The sequence below is a fragment of the Euleptes europaea genome, chromosome 5, assembly GCF_029931775.1.
Source record: "Euleptes europaea isolate rEulEur1 chromosome 5, rEulEur1.hap1, whole genome shotgun sequence".
Classification (NCBI taxonomy): Eukaryota; Metazoa; Chordata; class Lepidosauria; order Squamata; family Sphaerodactylidae; genus Euleptes; species Euleptes europaea.
In genome coordinates this window covers 30,304,549-30,323,737 of record NC_079316.1, presented here as the reverse complement: position 1 = coordinate 30,323,737, position 19,189 = coordinate 30,304,549, and the positions used below count along the sequence as shown (strand labels likewise).

Here is a 19,189-nt window from a genome sequence, read left to right as displayed (position 1 = left end):
GCCTTGTCGTGACCCAGAAATAAGCTCACATGGTTATGGGGTCATTTTTGCCTACCTTTTCCAAGTCTAGGCCTGAGTCTTAATCACTAGAAAAGTTAATTTGTAGTTTTGAGTGCCACCTTGTGGACTATTTTGTAACACTTTGTGACAACATTTTTGCAGCTGCGATTCCCTAACAGGTAGCTTGCTTGAGACCCTCGGAAATACTGTTCTGCGGGAAGATTAATGCTGTGCACCTGCTCTGTAGTTGTACTTTCTGGAAGCCTGGATGTTATAGGATGCATCCAGAGTGGGTGATATAACATGAGTTGTAGCCAAGGATTCTAGACACTGCAGGACACTACAGGAAACTACAGGCCAGTCAGTCTGACCTCTGTCCAAGGGAAGATACTGGAGCAGATTTTAAAGGGGTCAATGAGCATCTGAAGGACAACTTGGTGATCTGGACAAGCCTGCATTGATTGGTCCCCAACAGGTCCTACCAGACCAATTTCCATTTTGTTCCTTCTAATTCCCTCCCCCTTTGCATATGTGCATGTGTACCAACATGATTTATCAATACAGTGAAACTACAATATGCTTAGCCTTGTATTGCTTATTCCAATAAGTGATAAAAATGACCAATTTTCAACAGATTTATCACAAGATTCCCTTAAATATACATTTTTTGTATATTTGAAAGTTTGCAGGTTGAACATAGAATCATAGAGTTGGAAAGGGCCATGCAGGCCATCTAGTCCAACCCCCTGTTCAATACAGGATCAGCCTAGAGGATCCCTAGATGTATCTTGTGTATAACCTTTTCCTCTGGCAGATTATGCTTATTTCAACAGAACTAATTTCAGCTCTGTCTTTTAATTAAATACATAAAATTAACACTAATTATTGTATTATTTTCAGGCAGCTTGCCATTTGGTTGTATTCAAAATGGTTCTCAAGAGTCAATTAGAGTTGCCAACACCTGGAAAAAATGCACTGCCTTTTTAATAGAGGCTTAGGGGGGTGTTATTTACCAGGTGATATTATTTACCCCCATGCCTCAAAGAAATTTGCTTGCTCATTTATACACCTGGTGTTGTGACCTGCATACTCTGAAGTAACTCATATTGTTAAAGAGAAGACTCTTCAAGAAGTAAATGCCCATAAAATGAAACAGTGGTGGAAAATGCTGTCAACTCACAGCCGACTTATGGTCACCCTGCAGGGTTTTCAAGTCAAGTGATGGTCAGAGGTGGTTTGCCATCACTTGCCTCTGTGTAGGAGCCCTGGACTTTCTTGGCGGTCTCCCATCCAAGTACTGACATTGCTTGGCTTCCAAGATCTAACTAGATTGGGCTAGCCTGGGCCATCCAGTTCAGCACTCTGTCATTTTATCTTCTTCTGCTCCAATCTTTTCTATTCTTTTCCTATTGCGCATTTATATCAGGTTTAACATACCTATTCCTCCAATCACTTTAAATGGAAGTAAGTCCTACTGATTGCAATGAAAAGTTAATTCCAAATAAATGTGCCTCGAATAGAGTCTCAGACTCAAACTCCATTTATGCACGGGAGGTTTTGCCTTGGATTTGCCGCTCTCTAGATGCACATTTTCCCCATCCGAATTCTCAAAACTCTATATGGGGGGTTATTTTTGAGTTTTGAGAACTCAGATGGGGAAAATGTGCATCTACAGAGTGGCAAACCCAAAGCAAAACCTTCCGTGCATAAATGGCGAAAGACTTCTAGGCTGGGACTTCTCTATTGTGCAACCAGTGTGATATAGTAGTTAGAGCATCAGACTAAGATCTAGAAGACCCGGGTCTGAATTCCTGCTCTGCCATGGAAGTTTGCTGGGTGACCATGAGGCAGTTACACACACACACACACATACACACACACACACACACACACACACACAGCCTAATCTACTTTACAGAGTTGTTACAAGGATAAAATGGAGGAACAGAGAACAATATAAGTCACTTTAGGTCCCCACTGGGGAGGAAGCATGAAATCATAGAATCATAGAATAGAATCATAGAATCATAGAGCTGGATCACAGAATCATAGAGTTGAATCATAGGTGTAAATGAAGCAAATAAATAAATAAAGGAACCTGACTTTGGTCTTCAAATAATAGTGATTTTCAATGACAGCAATCAGATGGGTAGAAAACATGGATATATGGCAAGATTAATACTCTATTCGGGATATCTTAACTAGGTCCCCAGTCACTCCACCCCTTTTATATTTATGTTGTGAACAGGACCCTTCCATTACCTCTCTTCAGGACTCCTGGGAATCAATCAGGGCAATATAAAAAATTTGGTGACCGTTTTTCCTTTGCAGTGTATTTAGCCTGCAGCGCCATGTCTGATCATGCCATTTTGTATTCTGTCGTTCAGAAAGAAGAGGAGAAGACAAAGCTGGAAGATCAGCCCAGATATCCACATCTGGTCCATTGGCAGCAAAATCTTTTTTCTTCTCAGGCTTCAAGAGTGCCAGAGGATGAGAGGTCGGACAGGACAGCACCTAACACACCTAGTGTGTTCTCCATCCTCCTTAGAAGGGGATGGTCCCATTCCAGTTGATGGCAGCCCCCTCCCATTTCGTTCGGATTGCCATTTCCACAAAAGGAACTCTCTTCTCTGCATTACTTTCCTCTTCACAGTGCTTTTCTTCCCAGTGGTGAGAATGTGTGTCTGAAAGAAAGGAAAAACATCATATCAAGAGAGACAGAGAATCCAAACACGGTTTTCTTGGCTCTTCTCAAGATTCTCCTATACTTCGGCTTTCTGACAGCCGCTGCAATGGATGGTTGGACTAAGACCAGGATGCGGGGACCTGGGATCAAATCTCAATTTAGCCAGGATGCTCACTGTAATGTCCTGACCTCAAATAAAGGCCATGAAGATGTTCACAAAATAACCAGGCGTCCAGTAAACAAAACAACATACTTCGTTGGCATCTCTGAAAGCCTCAACACAGAAGGCTACCAAACAGAATCAGCCAGAAAATGGCGACAACAACTGAGTGCCAAGAAATCATTAAGATAATAAATACTCTACAGGTGTGCTGAGAGACGGCCTCTACTTAAAGAGACATTACATCACATCTCCCGTTTACAAAATAAAAATAAATAAAACAAAATACATACATAGAATGAATTAAAACATGATTTAAAAAAACACATACGTTATACAAGTAATATAATCATCAAGGTGCGTATCTCTCCGGCGAAAAGACAGGTCTGCCATGAGATGTTACATATCTGGGACACCTTTCTTCAGCCTGCAGAACACGTGTCTCACAAGATACATTAATGTCCTGATTAATCTTCTCCGCATTCCCACTAGACATTTTATTGGGCTCACCAGATTGTTTATAAGATTCTTTACTCATAGACATATCCTGCCCTAAGCCCCCAGAATCATAATTTCCCAACTCCGTACGTTGGTACCCTAATTTACATCTATTATGCCAATAAACATGCCCGTCTGGAGTCACCACTCGATATATACGGGGCTGATCACACTTTTCTGTTACAGCCTCAAGACGCCAACCTTCGTTGGACTCTACCCATACTGAATCTCCTGGTTGTAAAGGCTTAAGAGGTTTGGCTGTCCAATCATAAAAGTAGTTTTGTCTATCCTGAACTCTTTGAAGATCTCGCACCCCAGTGAGTATTTTAGGGCACAATAAACCAGTGGCTACTGGCAGTTTGCTTCTTAACATTCTGCCCATCAGCATCTGCGCTGGTGAATACAACATTCCAGTAACAGAGGTGTTACGATATTTTACTAATGCTAGATGTGGGTTTCTCTGTGCATCTCCTGTTTTCTTAATGAGCTGTTTTATGGAACGTGTGCGAGCTTGTGGGGAGGGTGTTAATATAGGGTGCTGTTCTTGGGTTTTTTTGTTTTTGTTTTTACTTTGGAGCCTGCCAAGGCAATTGCTAATTTTGAAATTTAAAAATAATTATTGTAATAGCACAATTATGAAAGAGCAACTATAAAAAAAAATATGAGCCATGGCTTTGGCCAGCTACAAAGTAGAAAACAATACTTAACCCTCCTCCTCCTCAACTGCTAAAAGTTTACAATTGATTCATGAATATGAGAGGACCAATAGGCTGGAAATAACAAAGCAGAAAAGAAAAAGAGGATAATTTAAAAGGTGTCCTAGTCCTGAGAGGGGCTGTGGCTCAGTGGTAGAACATCTGCTTGGCATGCAGAATGTCCCAGGTTCAATCTCTGGAATCTCCAGTTAAAGGGACTAGGCAGGTAGGTGATGTGAAAGACCCCTGCCTGAGACCCTGGAGAGCCACGGCCAGTCTGAGTAGGCAGTACTGACTTTGATGGACCAAGGGTCTGATTCAGTATAAGGAAGCTTCATGTGTTCATGTGAGAAATGTAAACAGTGCTTTGAATGGCAACATCCTGACACCGCTATTATGCTTTGAATCACCATAAGTCAGTTCTGGGAATGAAAGATGGAAAACAGCATAAAAATAGGTCGCCAATAACGTTGTCTGGAATTTCCACAAAAATTGAGTGAACAATTAATGGCAATTTCAGATGAAGCATTAGTGTGGTACTACCCCATGGTATCCCAAATTCTCTGGATACTTTTCAAACTGTCCATACAACTCTTCAGTCCGTTCCTGATTCTGCATGACAAAGAATACTCATAAAATCCATTGCTGCTTGAGTGGTTAGTACAAAACAAAACTGGGTTCTTAATAGATTATATAGCCTTAAAAAGATGGGGGATTCCCCCCCCCCTTTGATAACGCTTTTAGAATTCTCCCCAGGGACTGTACTTCTTTTCAGAAAGGCCCCTGTCTCCTAATTGCTAGAATCTTCTTTCAAATCCACTCTCAACCAGAGCTTTTTCATACTGTTCATTGTGATTTCTCTAGGATTTGAGTATTCTCATAAACGTTATTAAAACAACTTTTGGTCTGGAATGTATAACTTCTGATAGTTATAGACACTAAGAAAGAAGAATATAGTCAGTTTCAAAATCAAATGGCACATTTGAGTCAGTACAGCTTTTTTATTCGGTTCCTAGAGATGGAGAAATGCACAAAAACTGGTTTAAGCATCACTTGGGGACAAAGGTCTTGAGAGCTATATGAAACTGAAAACATGACAAAGTACCCCTCTGGTCAATGTAAGTGCCTACCTACTGTGAGATGCACCGTTGTCTTCTGTGAGGGTTGCCCATTATAAAAATACAAATCAAAAAGGTGTTCCATTTTCCAGTCAGACAAGAGCAGCCTGTTAGTGCCGAAAAGGACACTGTAGGTCCCGTTGATGTTGCACAACCAAATAGGCAATTTTGGGGTCTTCAGCATGCTTCCAGCCTAGAGTAGATGGGACGTAGTTTATACAAAGTTACAATGTGAGATAAGATGGCTTTTAAAAATTTGACTTTTAAAACTTTTGTTTTGTTTTGAAAGAGGGCCCTTCCATAAAAATAAGTGGCTGTGGCTGATCACTGCAAACTATTGGAATGGTCACTTATGACACCTCATACAGGTTTGATCATTCTGCAGCATGGTCATTTGTTCTTGAGCTTTGGACTGAAATTAGGATTCCTCTTGCTCCAGGATTTTCTTTCTTTCACCACAAGCTAAATATGATTGGGGAGGACTCATTGCCATGGGAGAGAGGTGAACCCTTTCCCATGTCTAGATGTCAAATGACCCCCAAGGATCTGCTATTTGCCCTGCTGGGGCATGAGAACATTTCTCATCCTCTTTCTCTCCTATGCTTGAGACAAATTTAAAGTACTTTAAAGCACCACATAAAACATGTCAAAATTTATGTTTTATAGGTGCTGTGAAACACAGGCAGGACAATGTTGCTGCAGTTGTCTTGTTTGTGGGCTTCCTAGAGGCACCTGGTTGGCCCCTGTGTGAACAGACTGCTGCACTTGATGGGCCTTGGTCTGATCCATCATGGCTTTTTTATGTTCTTATATCTAGACCATTTAAGCAACATTCACCTGTCTCCTCTACAGGTCTCCATCAATTCCCAAACGCCATTCTGAAAAGGCTTCTAAAATCCATCAGGACATTAGGCTAGTGTGCATTCTCTGTACCACAAGCCTGGAGCAACCACCAACCACCCCCCCTTCCTTCCTAGGCCAGTCTAACAAAACACATTGATGGTTGATAAGGCAGGCTCTTCCAAAGTGGATCACAGCTGGTGGGTTTTATGTAGTGCTTAAAAGGTAGCGTGGGGCTCTGATGCCAAGCTGAGGATTGTTTCCTAGGGAAGCTCCTGCCATGAAAATCTTTTGAAGGTCTCCAGTTCTTTAACACCTTTTCATCCTGAACAGTGTGTGAAAAGACAGCCCTCTTGCTTTTAAAAAAAGAGGCTTCTATCAAACAAAAGATCTTGAAATATTATGGACTAAGGATTGACCCATGTTTTCATGTGTCAGACTCAGTCAGATTCAGGCTCTTTCGCACATGCTGAATAATGCACTTTCAATGTACTTTCAATATACTTTAATGACTGTTTGCAAGTGGACTTTGCCATTTCACACAGTAAAATCCAGCTGCAAAGTGTGTTGAAAGTGGATTGAAAGTGCGTTATTCAGCATGTGTGAAAGTGCCCTTAGATTCAGATTCTGTCTCCATAAGTCACACACTTTGGGGTTTAACTGCCTTTGTAGGGGCTTCTTACACCCACCCATGCAACCAGTTCAGATAACTGCAAGGAAGCTACTGGAGCTTTGGGAGGGGGCAGTGCCTGGGAAAAGTGGAGTTTGAAGAGGGGAGGGAGGTCAGCAGGGATGTGATGCCATAGCGTCTTCCCTCCCAAGCTGCCATTTCTCCAGGGGGAAAGGACCTTCAAGGTCTGGTGATCAGCTGTAATTCTGGAAGAATTCTAAGAGCCAAACTAAAGGTGACGGAGAACTCGTGGCTGCCATGAATTTTCTGTTGCCATTTTAAAAGTCATTTTAAAATGCTGCCAGGATTGGGCCTGCAGCATAGAGCTCTCCAGCTTCCTCCATCTTTTCAAATGCCAATAGAGCTGCGGGGGACTCTTCGTCCCATTTTATTTGGTTCTAGGCCCCGCGGATAGGTTGGCAAACATAGTTTGGCATAGCAATACAGGGGGAAAGGTCAACCCCCTGATCCCAAGACAAATCAAGGGCATGTATTGCCTAAATGCATTTTAATCTCATGACAAGAGAAGAGGAGTGCTGAGACAAATGCTTTCCTCTATCTGTGTGTTTCAGTGGATGTGTATTAACAGAGTAGAATCTTTCTAAATGTAGCCAGTGAAACTCAAAGCTATATTGATGCAGCTCTCGCATGCGCCTGGATCTGAAGGTACTTTCAGAGCTATGCAAGGATCTGCATGATGAACACACCTGTAGAAGTTGGTGATTTTCCATTTCATCCTTGCTCCAGTGTAAATAGCCCACATCACTGCGAGACAAAACTCCATGCAACAGCTTTTGCACACTGCTTTCAGCGTCAACTTTCTGGATCCCATTAAACACATGTGGGCTTGCTCTGCCAGTTAAAATGATATTCAGAATTGCCTAGAGGCAGGAAAATAACACAGATTAACAAGCTGTTGCCCAGCACTCCCACAAACGTATGCAGTTGTCCTCTGACTAATGCACTTTCAGTCCAATTCAATGCACTTTAGCTATTGTTTGCAAGTGAATTTTGCCGTTCCACACCATAAAGCAAAGTGGATTGAAAGTGCATTATCCAGCCTGTGTGAAAGCTGTTCCAAAAATGTAGCTACTTATTAAAAATCCTACGAGTCTCTGTAAGCACTGAAACAAACTACAACAAAAAGGCTGCGCTTATCACAACCTCGTCCTGTTCTCCCACAAAACAAGAGCCAAACTCACTCATAATGGATATTCTCAAAATTGATGGATTCTTTATATGCATGTTTTTTTCTATTTACATTCTAGATTAAACACAGAAAAGAAAAACAGTCAAGGAGAACCAAAGGCCGTGCATAAACTTGCTTGTCTACAGATGAAGGTTCCAGGTCTACACTGTAGCAGATGAGTTGTTGTGAAGTCCAGGTCTTTTTGAAGCCTGTGCAAAGAAAATGTCAATATAGTTTGAATGTCAGTGGCAGAAACCAGAAATCATTTCTGCATGCAAAGTAAACATACATCCTGAGTTCTTACACAATGCAAAAACATTGCCTTGTGCTAGTGATCTCTTACAGTGCACCACTGCAAATATGCATACCTCCCACAGAGAACTCCCCCACCCCAGCAATGGATTCCTTACTCATTGTGTTTGGTAGAGTCAGAGGAATATTACATGCATGTGCACACACACTTATACTACTTCTCCTACTGAAGGTACAAATTCACTCATGCAGTTGATTCATTCTTTATTCACAAGCCTTGACTTGGAGGGAGTGTATAGAATACATAGAAAATCAACTGCTTTTATAAACTAATAAATAACATTAAAGAGCAATTGTGTACATTTTGCCAACAGCCATTTCTCGATAAGGGTCGGCGTGACCCATCAAGTGTGAGCATTACAGCTTTAAGTTTTAATGAAAAGCAAGGAGGATTTTCCAGTTATTTATCGTAAAAGCTATGAGTGTTATTTTCTGAATATCCATGCATCGTGTTTGGATGTTTATAGGTATGCTGCACAGAAACTGAGGATTTAGAAGGGAAACACACTGGATGTCACTTGGTTGAAATATGTTGAAGGAAAACATCTGGAAAGAATGTAAACATTTAAAAAGTTTAATAGCATATCTGTGTATAAAAGCAGAAATTACGGCACAGAGACATGTCTCTGTCCCTACAGTTTCCTCCTTACAAACTTAACAGTTACTGACTTTTGTTAGTCTGACTCCTTAAAACAAGAGTCCTTTAGCATCTTCAAGACGAACATGTTTATTGTAACACAGGCTTCCATGAGTTTTCACACAGCCCAAATAATGCACTTTCAATCCACTTTCAGTGCATCTTAACAATAGCTTGCAAGAAGATGTTGCCAGTTCAAACCCACCTTCAAACTGCATTGAAAGTGGATTGAAAGTGCATTATTCGGGCTGTGTGAAAGTGCCCTTCTGTGGGTTGGGAAATACCTGGAGATTTTGGGGATGGAGCCTGAGGAGGGTGAGGTTTGGGGAGGAGAGGGACTTTAATGGTGTATAATGCCATAGAATCCAAGTGGCCATTTTCTCCAGGGGAACTGGTCTCTGTAATTTAGAGATCTGTTGTAATAGTGGGAGATCCCTAGCCACCACCTGGAGGTTGGCAAGCTTAGCTTGAGTCCACTTCATCAGATGCAGTGAAGTGTCTGTGAGGTATTAGCTGCAGTGAGCTGCATCTGACATAGGGGCTCAAGAACACAATCCATTGCTACTTTTTATTAGGACTGACCCAGTGACATGGAGCAGTGTGAGAGCTTTCAAGTTCACTAGGACTCATTTCAAAACAAATTATTTTAAAAGAGCTCTGGGAAGGGAGAATGGTGAAGGACAGCTTGTGCTACAATATATTTCTTCGAACAAAGTTTGAAACCAGTAGCATCTTGAAAAAAGAACGACAAAATGTTTCCAGGCTATAAGCTTTTTTGAGTCAAAGCTCACTTCATCAAGCAAGTTCAAATCATCCCATGCTTTTTCTTTGCAGTTGGTATGTATATAGACTTACTACTTTGTTAATGGAGGTTTTTAATAGTTTGTTAACCTTCAATGATTTTATGCCGTTTTTATTGTGTTTTATTTTGTAAGCCACCTTGAGCAGGTTCTCTCAAGAGGTGGCCTAAAAATTTTCTAAAATAAAAAAAAATACTCTTCTCTTTGTTTAAGCATTTCTTCTTTCAAAAGAGTTTTGTAATTTTATGTTGACTAGACTGCTTTAAAAAGTACTGCTTAATGTAAGTCTAATAAAGAATAAACGCCATTTTTACCTTTCAAATGTCCTTGAGAAAAGTAAACTATATAGAAATAAGATCACCCCATGACTTCCTTCGCAGCTGAACTAATGAAAAGACAAGAATTCTGAATGTAACTCAGGGTTTTATTGACATATGTGCTCATAATACACCCATTTCTATGATTTTAACTGGGGAAGGAATGGGATAACCCTAATTATAGGTAATTCACAGTGGGTAACCATGTTAGTCTGTCTGCAGTAGTAGAAAAGGGCAAGAGACCAGTAGCACCTTAAAGACTAACAAAAATATTTTCTGGTAGGGTATGAGCTGTGGCTCACGAAAGCTCATACCCTACCAGAAAATATTTTTGTTAGTCTTTAAGGTGCTACTGGACTCTTGCCCTTTCCTAATTATAGGGTTGAGCAACCAAAAGCTAGACTACTACTAAAAATAGGTTAATTTTATAAAAATGCTGAATTAGTCTGCTACAATAACTGTCACTGCATTTAACTGGTTTCCCTCATTCTCCACTAGTCCTCACATGCCTGGTACTAATCCGTACATTGGATAAGGCTACACGTACATGTTTTGCATGCAAAAGATCCAAGAATCTCTGCCAATCACTACATAACACTGAAGATTTCTGTAGCATGGGGTTGCTATGCGAGGGAGAGGAGGGGAAGTCCAACTCCGCAGAGGAAATCCCTTTAGTCCATGGAAACCCCCAGTAGATCCAAGACTTAGCTGGGCTCCCATAGCCTTTAGTGCACATATAAGCACATTTCAAAGTGGTGTTTATAGTTAAAGTTAACAGGATTTAATGTATTAGTGTAACTAAATACATCCACTGCACATCTAATTTAACATTTAATTAAATTATTATCTACTTAATAATTAATTACTATTAATAATAAATTAATTAAAACATTAAAATAAATTAAACTACTATTAATAATAAATTAATTATTATATTATCTACTCAATGGAATAAACCTTGCCTTTTTTAGGGTTGCCGAGTCTGGGTTGGGAAATTCCAGAAGAGTTGGGGGCGGACCCTGGAGAGGGACTTAAGCGGCATATAATCAACCCTCAAGACAGCCGTTTTCTCCAGAGTAAGTGGTATCTGTGACCTGGAGATCAGTGGTAAATTCCAGGAGATCTCCAAGCCCTGCCTTGACGCTGGCAACACCAGTAGATAGTGAGGGTAAAATGGAGGAAGTGAGAATGTTTATATGCCATCCTGAGCTCCTTGGGGGAAAGGGAAGGAGAAAAATGCCCTAACAAATAAACATAAATAGTTAAGCTTTCCCCTACCTCTCTCTCTTTCCCCCTGTTCTTAGACTGTCTTGAACAATAAAGAAACCATAAAACGTAAATAAGACCCATCTCTAAAAACACGTTCCTTCAACTCTTCTCTGCAGCCTCCAAAAAACGACCAACAAAATAAGTACACTGAGGGTCAGAATCCTCTAAGAGGAACTGAACCTTTGGCTCCAAAATTGCTAGAGAATACGCGGACCATTTGTTAAAACATGGTATAATCCATTTTCGCCTAAGTTGGTACACGTAAGGACAGTGCAAAAGGATATGTACCAAGGAGTCCACTGACTGAAGAGGGCAGGGACACAGCTAGTCTGAAAAAGGGATCCTTAGCATATGTGCCAGCAAAACCATTGAAAAAAGCAAGCTTTCTCTCCTAAAAAAGCTTTTCTGCCTCCCAAGCCCATTCACTGGCAAAGGCAAGGTTGAAAACTCATGTGAATGAGTTTCCTTACGGTCCAGTTAAAAAGCAGCAGAAAAGAAAGAGCACTCGTAAAGATACAGTATATCCTTTACTCACACAGTGTATGTGATCACAGAGAAATTTCTGAGCTGCTTCTTTCTCAAAAAAGTCAAACAGCTGAACCTGCAAATTAACAGTAAGAATTTTATTAACAGAAGAACAAAACGTTGGAACATCAGTCATTTGATGTACTAATTCCCTCCTGTAGTCTGAGTCGCCATGGGTCGCCATGAGTCGGAAGCGACCTGACGGCACTTAACACACACACACACAGTCTGATCACACTTAAGCACGCTTGAATCTCTTGGGTATTTTGCTTTAATCAGAATTTTGTGAATATGAGCTTATGACCCTGTGATCCAGCTCCCCTTTCAATCCAGGCTGCTCAGACTCCACCCTGTCTGCTTTACCGTGCATCAAACGTAACATTTGAACCAGATGGTACTGCATTTATCTGTACGTGGATCTCTGCATCATCTCCAGATAGAAAGGGGAGATAGATTGCGGAGACAGGGAGATTTCACATGTAACGAAATATGCCACAGCCAATTCAAATATTGCATTCCATGGGCAGCTAGGGAGAAAACGTGTTCAAGCCCCAAACCTATTTCCAGCTTACTTTTGCTAACAGCGCCATCCTCAGCAGAGTTATACCTTGCAAATTGACTTCAATGGGTTTAGAAAGGTATAACTCGCCTTAGAATCGCATTGTAGACTAGATACACTAGATAGCTAAATGAGCCTTACTGAAATTAATTACTTACAGCCCAATTCTAATAAGAGGGCTGAACTGCGTTAGAAGCCAGAGTGCCCACAGCGCATTTATTAGTAAATTTTCAAGAAAAACATCTTTCAAAGTGACTTTTAAAATGAAAGAATGCATTAACACTTTTGGGCATTTCTATTTAATAAAACAAAACAGAAGTCCTTAAGGACTAACAATATCTACTCCAGTATGAGCTTTTGGGAGTCAGAGCTCACTTCTTCATATACTATGGGAAGAACGAAAATAATTTTTCTGATTTTTACAGAAAATCACAGAAGGGGACTCTATGCTCAACTCTTCTCTCTTTCCCCCTTCTTCTGTAATTTTCTGTAAAAATGAGGACAATAGTTTTCTTTCTTCCCATTGTATCCGAAGAAGTGAGCTCTGACTCACAAAAGCCCATACTGCAATAAATATTGTTAGTCTTTATGATACCGCTGGACTTCTGTTTTGTTTAGCTACACAAAACTAACATGGCTACTTCACTTGAACTATTCTCTAACAAGCACTGTGATGAATATCTGTCTGCTAAATAATGACAAAGGCTTATACATAAACAGATCTCAGTCAGTGGTTCGGCTGTGGCTTTATCATTTGTAGCAGAAGAAGTATGGAATTTTAGTGAGATTTTTTCACTTTGTACCTTTTAAAGTCAAGCCAGACTTTCTCCCTTTGCCAACAAAAGTACTTTTTTACTCACTCTTTCAGTAAAATTATCCACTTTGTAGTCTATACTTGGAGTCATATAGGTCTCATTGCTGACAAGGCAGATAGTAGCTTTCTGACCTTCTCCTGCTGTCCATAGAATATCGGTCAAAGCTGCCACAAGAGCCTTTTCTTGTTCTTTTTGGCTTAATTCACATAAACTGTAAAGCAGGATACAATAGACCCTGTGATGGAATCCACACTACCAAACCAGCATAATAATGCAATTCATCAGCCTTCAGTCTCTGCAAACACATTGTGGTTTTTCATTCTCTATCTAGACTAGGCTGCATGTAGACTTGGTGCTATGTACAGAATGCTTATTCTACGGCACAATTCATAGTACATTGGTAAATATCCTCCAGTGCATTTCCATACCTTTGAAGATGGATGTTTCCCTCTTTATTCTGTACAAACAGTAAGTATTTAATGATGTTCACCTGAACAGCCATCTGAATAGCTATTGCTCCACCCTGAAAGAAAGCATGAGTGAATGGTTCTTTGCGAATCAGGCTCTACCTTTACTTACAGATATACACATATTTATTAGCACTTCCAATTACTGATATTCCAACGCTGTATTCTTCTGCTTCAAATGACTGATATTTCAGGGTTTTGTTCTTCTGCTAGGAGCTTCCTTAATGTTAATTTGCAGGATGGGCTGTTTAATTTTCTTTAAGTAGTCGCTCAGAAATGACAAGGACCTTGGTAAACAAATGTGAAACTTCCTTAAATTCTGCTACTAGGCTCTGAGCCTGCAAGACGGAAGTGGTCAAGAAGCTATGTGATATTTCTGGAGACTGACAGAAGTCAGTGGGGGCAGCATGGTTGAGGAGGCTTGAACAGGGTCTCTCCAGCCGGCTGTGACAACCATCAGAGTGTAGCTGCCACCGTCGCATGGAGGCTTCTGCAGGCACAGGTGCCAGTCCATGCTTTGAACAGCTGTGGAAACCTGCTGTTTCATTTCTGCATTTACTCAAATGTAGATGCGCTGAAGGTCCAGCCGTGACACATTGTGCCTTTAATTTAAAAGTTGCTTTACAATCCATTTCCATCTTTACAGTTCTGTTAGGCAGGTGACTGAGGCCATTTCCACACTCTGCGTTCAATGCTATGGGAAGCAGTTCCCCCCCCCCCATTGCTTTCCCACAGCATTGTTATTCATTTACCTCACAGAGTTTCCCCAGCTTTGTTTCTGAACTTCCCCAATCCTGCTTTGCTTTGAGGTTTTGGGGGAAATTGTAGCAAAGCCTGGGTGGCTGACATATAGGAGGGAAAATTAGGATTTTCCGGTCCCGCCCACATGGCAGTTAATTCTCTCACAGTGGCCATTTTGTCCCCCTGCTACAGGGGGAGGGAGATTTTCAAATTTTCATTTTATTTATTTATCTGCCTTTCCGGCCTCATCAGGACCACCAAGGTGGCTAACAGATTACAAACATACATTATTAAAACATGTTTTAAAAACCATTAAAACAAAAAACAAAAATCCCCACATCATTAAAACAAACAAAAAAGTTAAAATGCATGTACAAAAACATAAACACAACAATTAAAACATAGGGCAAGAAGGAGGTCTAACTAAGGGAATGTCAGACTGCACAGAAAGGTCTTAACTCACTGGCAGAAGATGGCAACGGACATATGAGTCTCCCTGAGGAAAGAGTTCTAGAGTTTTAGTGTCACAACTGGAAAGGACCTCTCCTGGGTTGCCACTTGCCTAACCACAGAAGATGAGAGCCACCCAAAGCAGGGGCTTGGAAGATGACCAAAGTAGCTAGGTAAGGGAGTAGTTTGTCCTTCAGGTATGCTGGCAACTGAACATTGTTATACTGACACAAAGTTCTAGCAATACATGTACACGGGTTATCAACCTCTTCCTGATTTATGGTCATTGGAACTTTACACCATAAATTAGGCATTTCAGTTCTCTGAATTCCCAGCTTTCATTTTAAGTAAAAAATTTCTAGCCCCTTCCATCACAGAGATAGGCCTTTCCCTTTATATCTCTGCAGTGAAAGGGGCTAGAGACATTAAGAAAATGAAAATTGGGAAGCCCCATTGCTGCGGCAATCTGTTTACATCCACAACAAGGAATCTACATGTCTGTCTCCATAGTCTCATTTTACATGGAGAAATTGAGGCTCTTATCTAATGATTTTGCCTGATCCACCCAACCAATTCATGGTTCCACTGGGATTAGTCTGAACCAGACACAGTATTTATCAGTGTATGTTGGCTTACCTTATCTATCTCCAGTGCATAGGCCAGGTCAGCACATGGCTTATGAAATCTAAAATACGCCTTTTTCCATTCATAGCTGAAGACTTGAAACGTGCTTCCAAATAACATCTTTCGTAGCCCCTTAAAGATGGGAAGAATAAAAATCAGTTTCCTTAAAAGAGAGAGAATATTCTTGGTTTCATGGGGAAGAATCTGACATTTAGAACAGAATTTAGATTGCACAGAATACCTTTTCTGTCACTTTGACAAAGACCTTGTTTCCACCTTTTATCACTGCAAAAATGTTTGACAAATCTGGACATATAAAATCAAATTACCAACTCTCCATATATTTCTTGCTGTAGAACCCCCTCCCCCCATACCACCTAGGGTTGCCAGCTCCGGGTTGGGAAATACCTGGAGATTTTGGGGGTGGAGCCTGAGGAGGGCAGGGTTTGGAGGGGAGGAGCTTCAATGCCATAGAGTCCAATTGCCAAAGTGGCCATTTTCTCCGGGGGAACTGATCTCTGTTGTCTGGAGATCAGTTGTAATAGCAAGAGATCTCCAGCTACCACCTGGAGGCGGGCAACCCTAATACCACCAAAGGGCTTTTTTAAAACTCTTTTTAAAAAAAAAAAGTTAAAGAGAAGTAGTCTAATAGCTCTACAGGAGCTTCTTTTTCTAAAATTGAATGGGCTGTTTTATCAGACTATGACCTTGAACAATATCAGCGAATTTTCACTTAAGCTTTAGATAACTCTGAGTCATTATGTACCCTATTTATTCTACTTCATCATTTTGCCTACCTGTTCAAACCTTTGACCTCTCTCGTCATCCATTTACATGTAACTGCTAATTCTGTTGACTTATGATGGGATTCATATGATGGGATTCATTTCTATCCCAACTGCTCCATTTCCCCTTACACTGATAATATACACTTGAAAGATTCATGGCAGAATTCATAGTAAGCCTCTCTCCCTCATTTCCTTCCCCCATCCTTGTAATCTTCCCCATAAGCAGAATTCCCAGTATGATTTCCCTTCACGTATTTGAATGAGTGAGCTGTGACTCACAATAAGCGCTGTTAGTCTTTAAGGTGCCGCTGAATTTCTGTTGTATTTTCATATGCCAAACGAACGTGGATACCTCCTTTGCAGTACCTCTAATGACACAGTGATTTTTGATACAACAAAACCCAGAAGCAGAGTGAGTTCTAATTGGGTATAAATTGCACTAGCTATCCATGGTGCCTTCAGGGACACACATATAGACTCTCACGCAAGAAGGCTCACATTTCCCAGATCATCTACTGACCTTGTTGCCCTGGGGCAGGGGTCTCAAAACTGCGGCTCCAGAGCCGCATGCGGCTCTTTGGCGTGTTGAGTGCGGCTCTCCGAACTTGGTTCGGAGCCCCTGCTCTTGCACCCGCTCGCGCCGGCAGCCGGGCTGCGGAGCCAGCGCGCCTGAGAGCTGGCGTGCTGTCTCTCCCCCAGCCCCCCCCCCGTGGAGAATGGCAGGGTCCCCCTTTCCCTTGCCCTCAATGGTTGGGAGGCTAAAGCCTCCCCTCCAGCCGCGCGATTGCTGGGCGGGCAGCTCGGTGGTTCCTCCCCCCCGCCTATCAGCTGTTGGGCGGGGCGGGCTTCCTTTGGTAGACCTGGTCCTCCGGCTGAGTCCCATTGGGAGGCCATGTCTACCCACTGGCTTTCTTGGCGGTAGACCTGGACTCCGAGGAGGGGAAAAAGTCCCCCTTCAGAGGCCAGATCTACCAATTGGCTTCTATGGGCCTCTGGAGGCCAGGTCTACTGCCAAGAAAGCCAATGGGTAGACCTGGCCTCCCAATGGGACTCAGCCGGAGGCCCGGTCTACCAATAGGCTTTTATGGCGGTAGACCAGGCCTCCAGACGAGGACTCCAGACGGGGAAATGGCAGGGACTTACAATTTAATTTTTATCAATTAATAAGATCACTATTAAGTATGATATCAAGTTTTATTTAGTGTACCTATAGTTTAATAAGACTTAAAACTTTAATTAAAGTTTATTAAGTTAATAAACAGTGTACCTACCTATATAGTTTAAGTTTAAGAAATTTGGCTCTCAAAAGAAATCTCAATCGTTGTACTGTTGATATTTGGCTCTTTTGACTAATGAGTTTGCCGACTCCTGCCCTGGGGGTACGCATTAAAACTAAAAAGACAAAACCTGCTACAATAGGCATCAGAAAGTTAAAACAGCACTTCTCAACAAATAATTGCCCTTTATCTAACGTAGCTTCAGTTTTCTGCACCGCAAACCGGCAATGTCCTCACAAAGCACTCCAAATAAACAACCCCCGTCCCCTTTTAATTATTTGTAGCAACAGCAACGTGCAGCCTTGATTCCAACTGTGCTCCTGGATAAGATTTCTGTGTGTCTTTACTGCTGGTGAGATTAAATTTCAGCTCATACTTAATTGACAAGATCCGCTCACCACTGCCATTTCCCGTGAGATAGGCTGCCCTCCTAGCTTTGATGAGAGCAGGAGAGCTTTGGGAATTGAATTAAGGCTATTGGATGGAAACTGGTCCTGTTTTAGGGGACTGGTAGTTGCTCCAGCAGTGTCCTCTTTGTCGTCATCAAGTTTGGGGTCTTGGTATTTCTGTAGCAATAAAAGAGAAGCAGAAACTGAGCCATATTAGGTATTGCTTCAAATGCAGCGGTCCCAACAGACCCACTCCTAACCTTGTTACCACCATATTATTCCTTTTCTGACCTGGTTTGACTGCTAGTATTATCTTAAACAAAGGAACCACAGCGAAACATTGTCAGATAACATGTTTTCTCTTTTTCTGCAAGAAGACAAAAGGTTATTTCAAAACTGCACATCAGGGATCTAGCTCCCTTTTTAAAAAGTATAAGATTTGTAAAAGCAAAACTTCACAGACAGTGCTGTTTACAAAATATTTTTTTAATTTGTCTAACTACAGCTACTGCCTTGAGCATACTTACTTCAAGGTAGATTCCACCAAAATTTCTTCCAAGTAAATGGGGTTTGGGATCTCTAGGTCTGAGAGGTTATTTCAAAGCCATAAGCATTGTGCTTATAAACATCATGTTATTATAAATGACAACACCCCACAGACAAGCCCCAAACAACACCAGTTTCCAGCAATTAAGGGCAGCTAGTTTTTTCTGACAAGAAGGTAAATATGTTTGTCTTACTTACTAATTGATTCTTCTTTACTTCCTCCTGCAGTGTTTCTATATAACTTAACTTGTAGCCTACACATCTTTGGAGCTGCTGCACGTTTGGTCTGAGATCCATAGTTTACCAATAGAATGAGAAATGTCACAGAGAAGGTCACCTTGTGACAGATGAAAATGAGACCAGACAGGGCATGCTGTCCTGGGTTACCAGGGAACAGGAGTTTAGACTTTGTCACAGCTACTGCGTTCTAAGTTGTAGGTACCAACTCTAAATTTCTCTCCTCCTCCTCCATATACATTAATATTTGTACATTTTAAAAATATATATATATCCATGATGGTCAGGAGAATTAGGGTTGCCAGCCCCCAGGTACTAGCGGGATCTCCTGCTATTACAACTGATCTCCAGCCGATAGACATCAGTTCACCTGGAGAAAATGGCCGCTTTGACAATTGGACTCTATGGCATTGAAGTCCCTCCCCTCCCCAAACCCCACCCTCTTCAGGCTCTGCCCCAAAACCTCCCACTGGCTGTGAAGAGGAACCTGGCAACCCTAAGGAGAATTAATAGTAGCTTTATTACCTATCCCTAGAAATTTGGAAAATGTTTTAGGAATGAGATGTGAAAAGATAAAAGC

At 41.4% G+C, this 19,189-nt stretch overlaps 1 protein-coding gene across 1 annotated transcript; it reads right to left on the bottom strand.

The window, feature by feature from the left end:
- Positions 1 to 2,544: 2,544 nt before the first annotated feature.
- Positions 2,545 to 18,669, bottom strand: MINDY4B (MINDY family member 4B). Its single transcript, XM_056850389.1, has 9 exons — positions 18,571 to 18,669; positions 17,836 to 18,003; positions 15,385 to 15,504; positions 13,519 to 13,613; positions 13,136 to 13,301; positions 11,727 to 11,792; positions 7,375 to 7,548; positions 5,170 to 5,350; positions 2,545 to 2,684 (listed from the first exon to the last, which is right to left on the bottom strand). Exons 1-9 carry the CDS (start codon positions 18,667 to 18,669, stop codon positions 2,545 to 2,547), a joined length of 1,209 nt encoding a protein of 402 aa, XP_056706367.1.
- Positions 18,670 to 19,189: the final 520 nt, after the last annotated feature.

Excerpts from the sequence above, each read along its gene's own strand:
- MINDY4B (XM_056850389.1), bottom strand. The coding sequence starts at position 18,669 with ATGGATCTCAGACCAAACGTGCAGCAGCTCCAAAGATGTGTAGGCTAC. Across the intron at positions 13,614-15,384 it reads ATGCACTGGAGATAGATAAG|GGTGGAGCAATAGCTATTCA; the intron begins GTAAGCCAACAT and ends GCTTTCTTTCAG. Across the intron at positions 2,685-5,169 it reads AACGGTGCATCTCACAGTAG|ACACACATTCTCACCACTGG; the intron begins GTAGGCACTTAC and ends CCTTTCTTTCAG.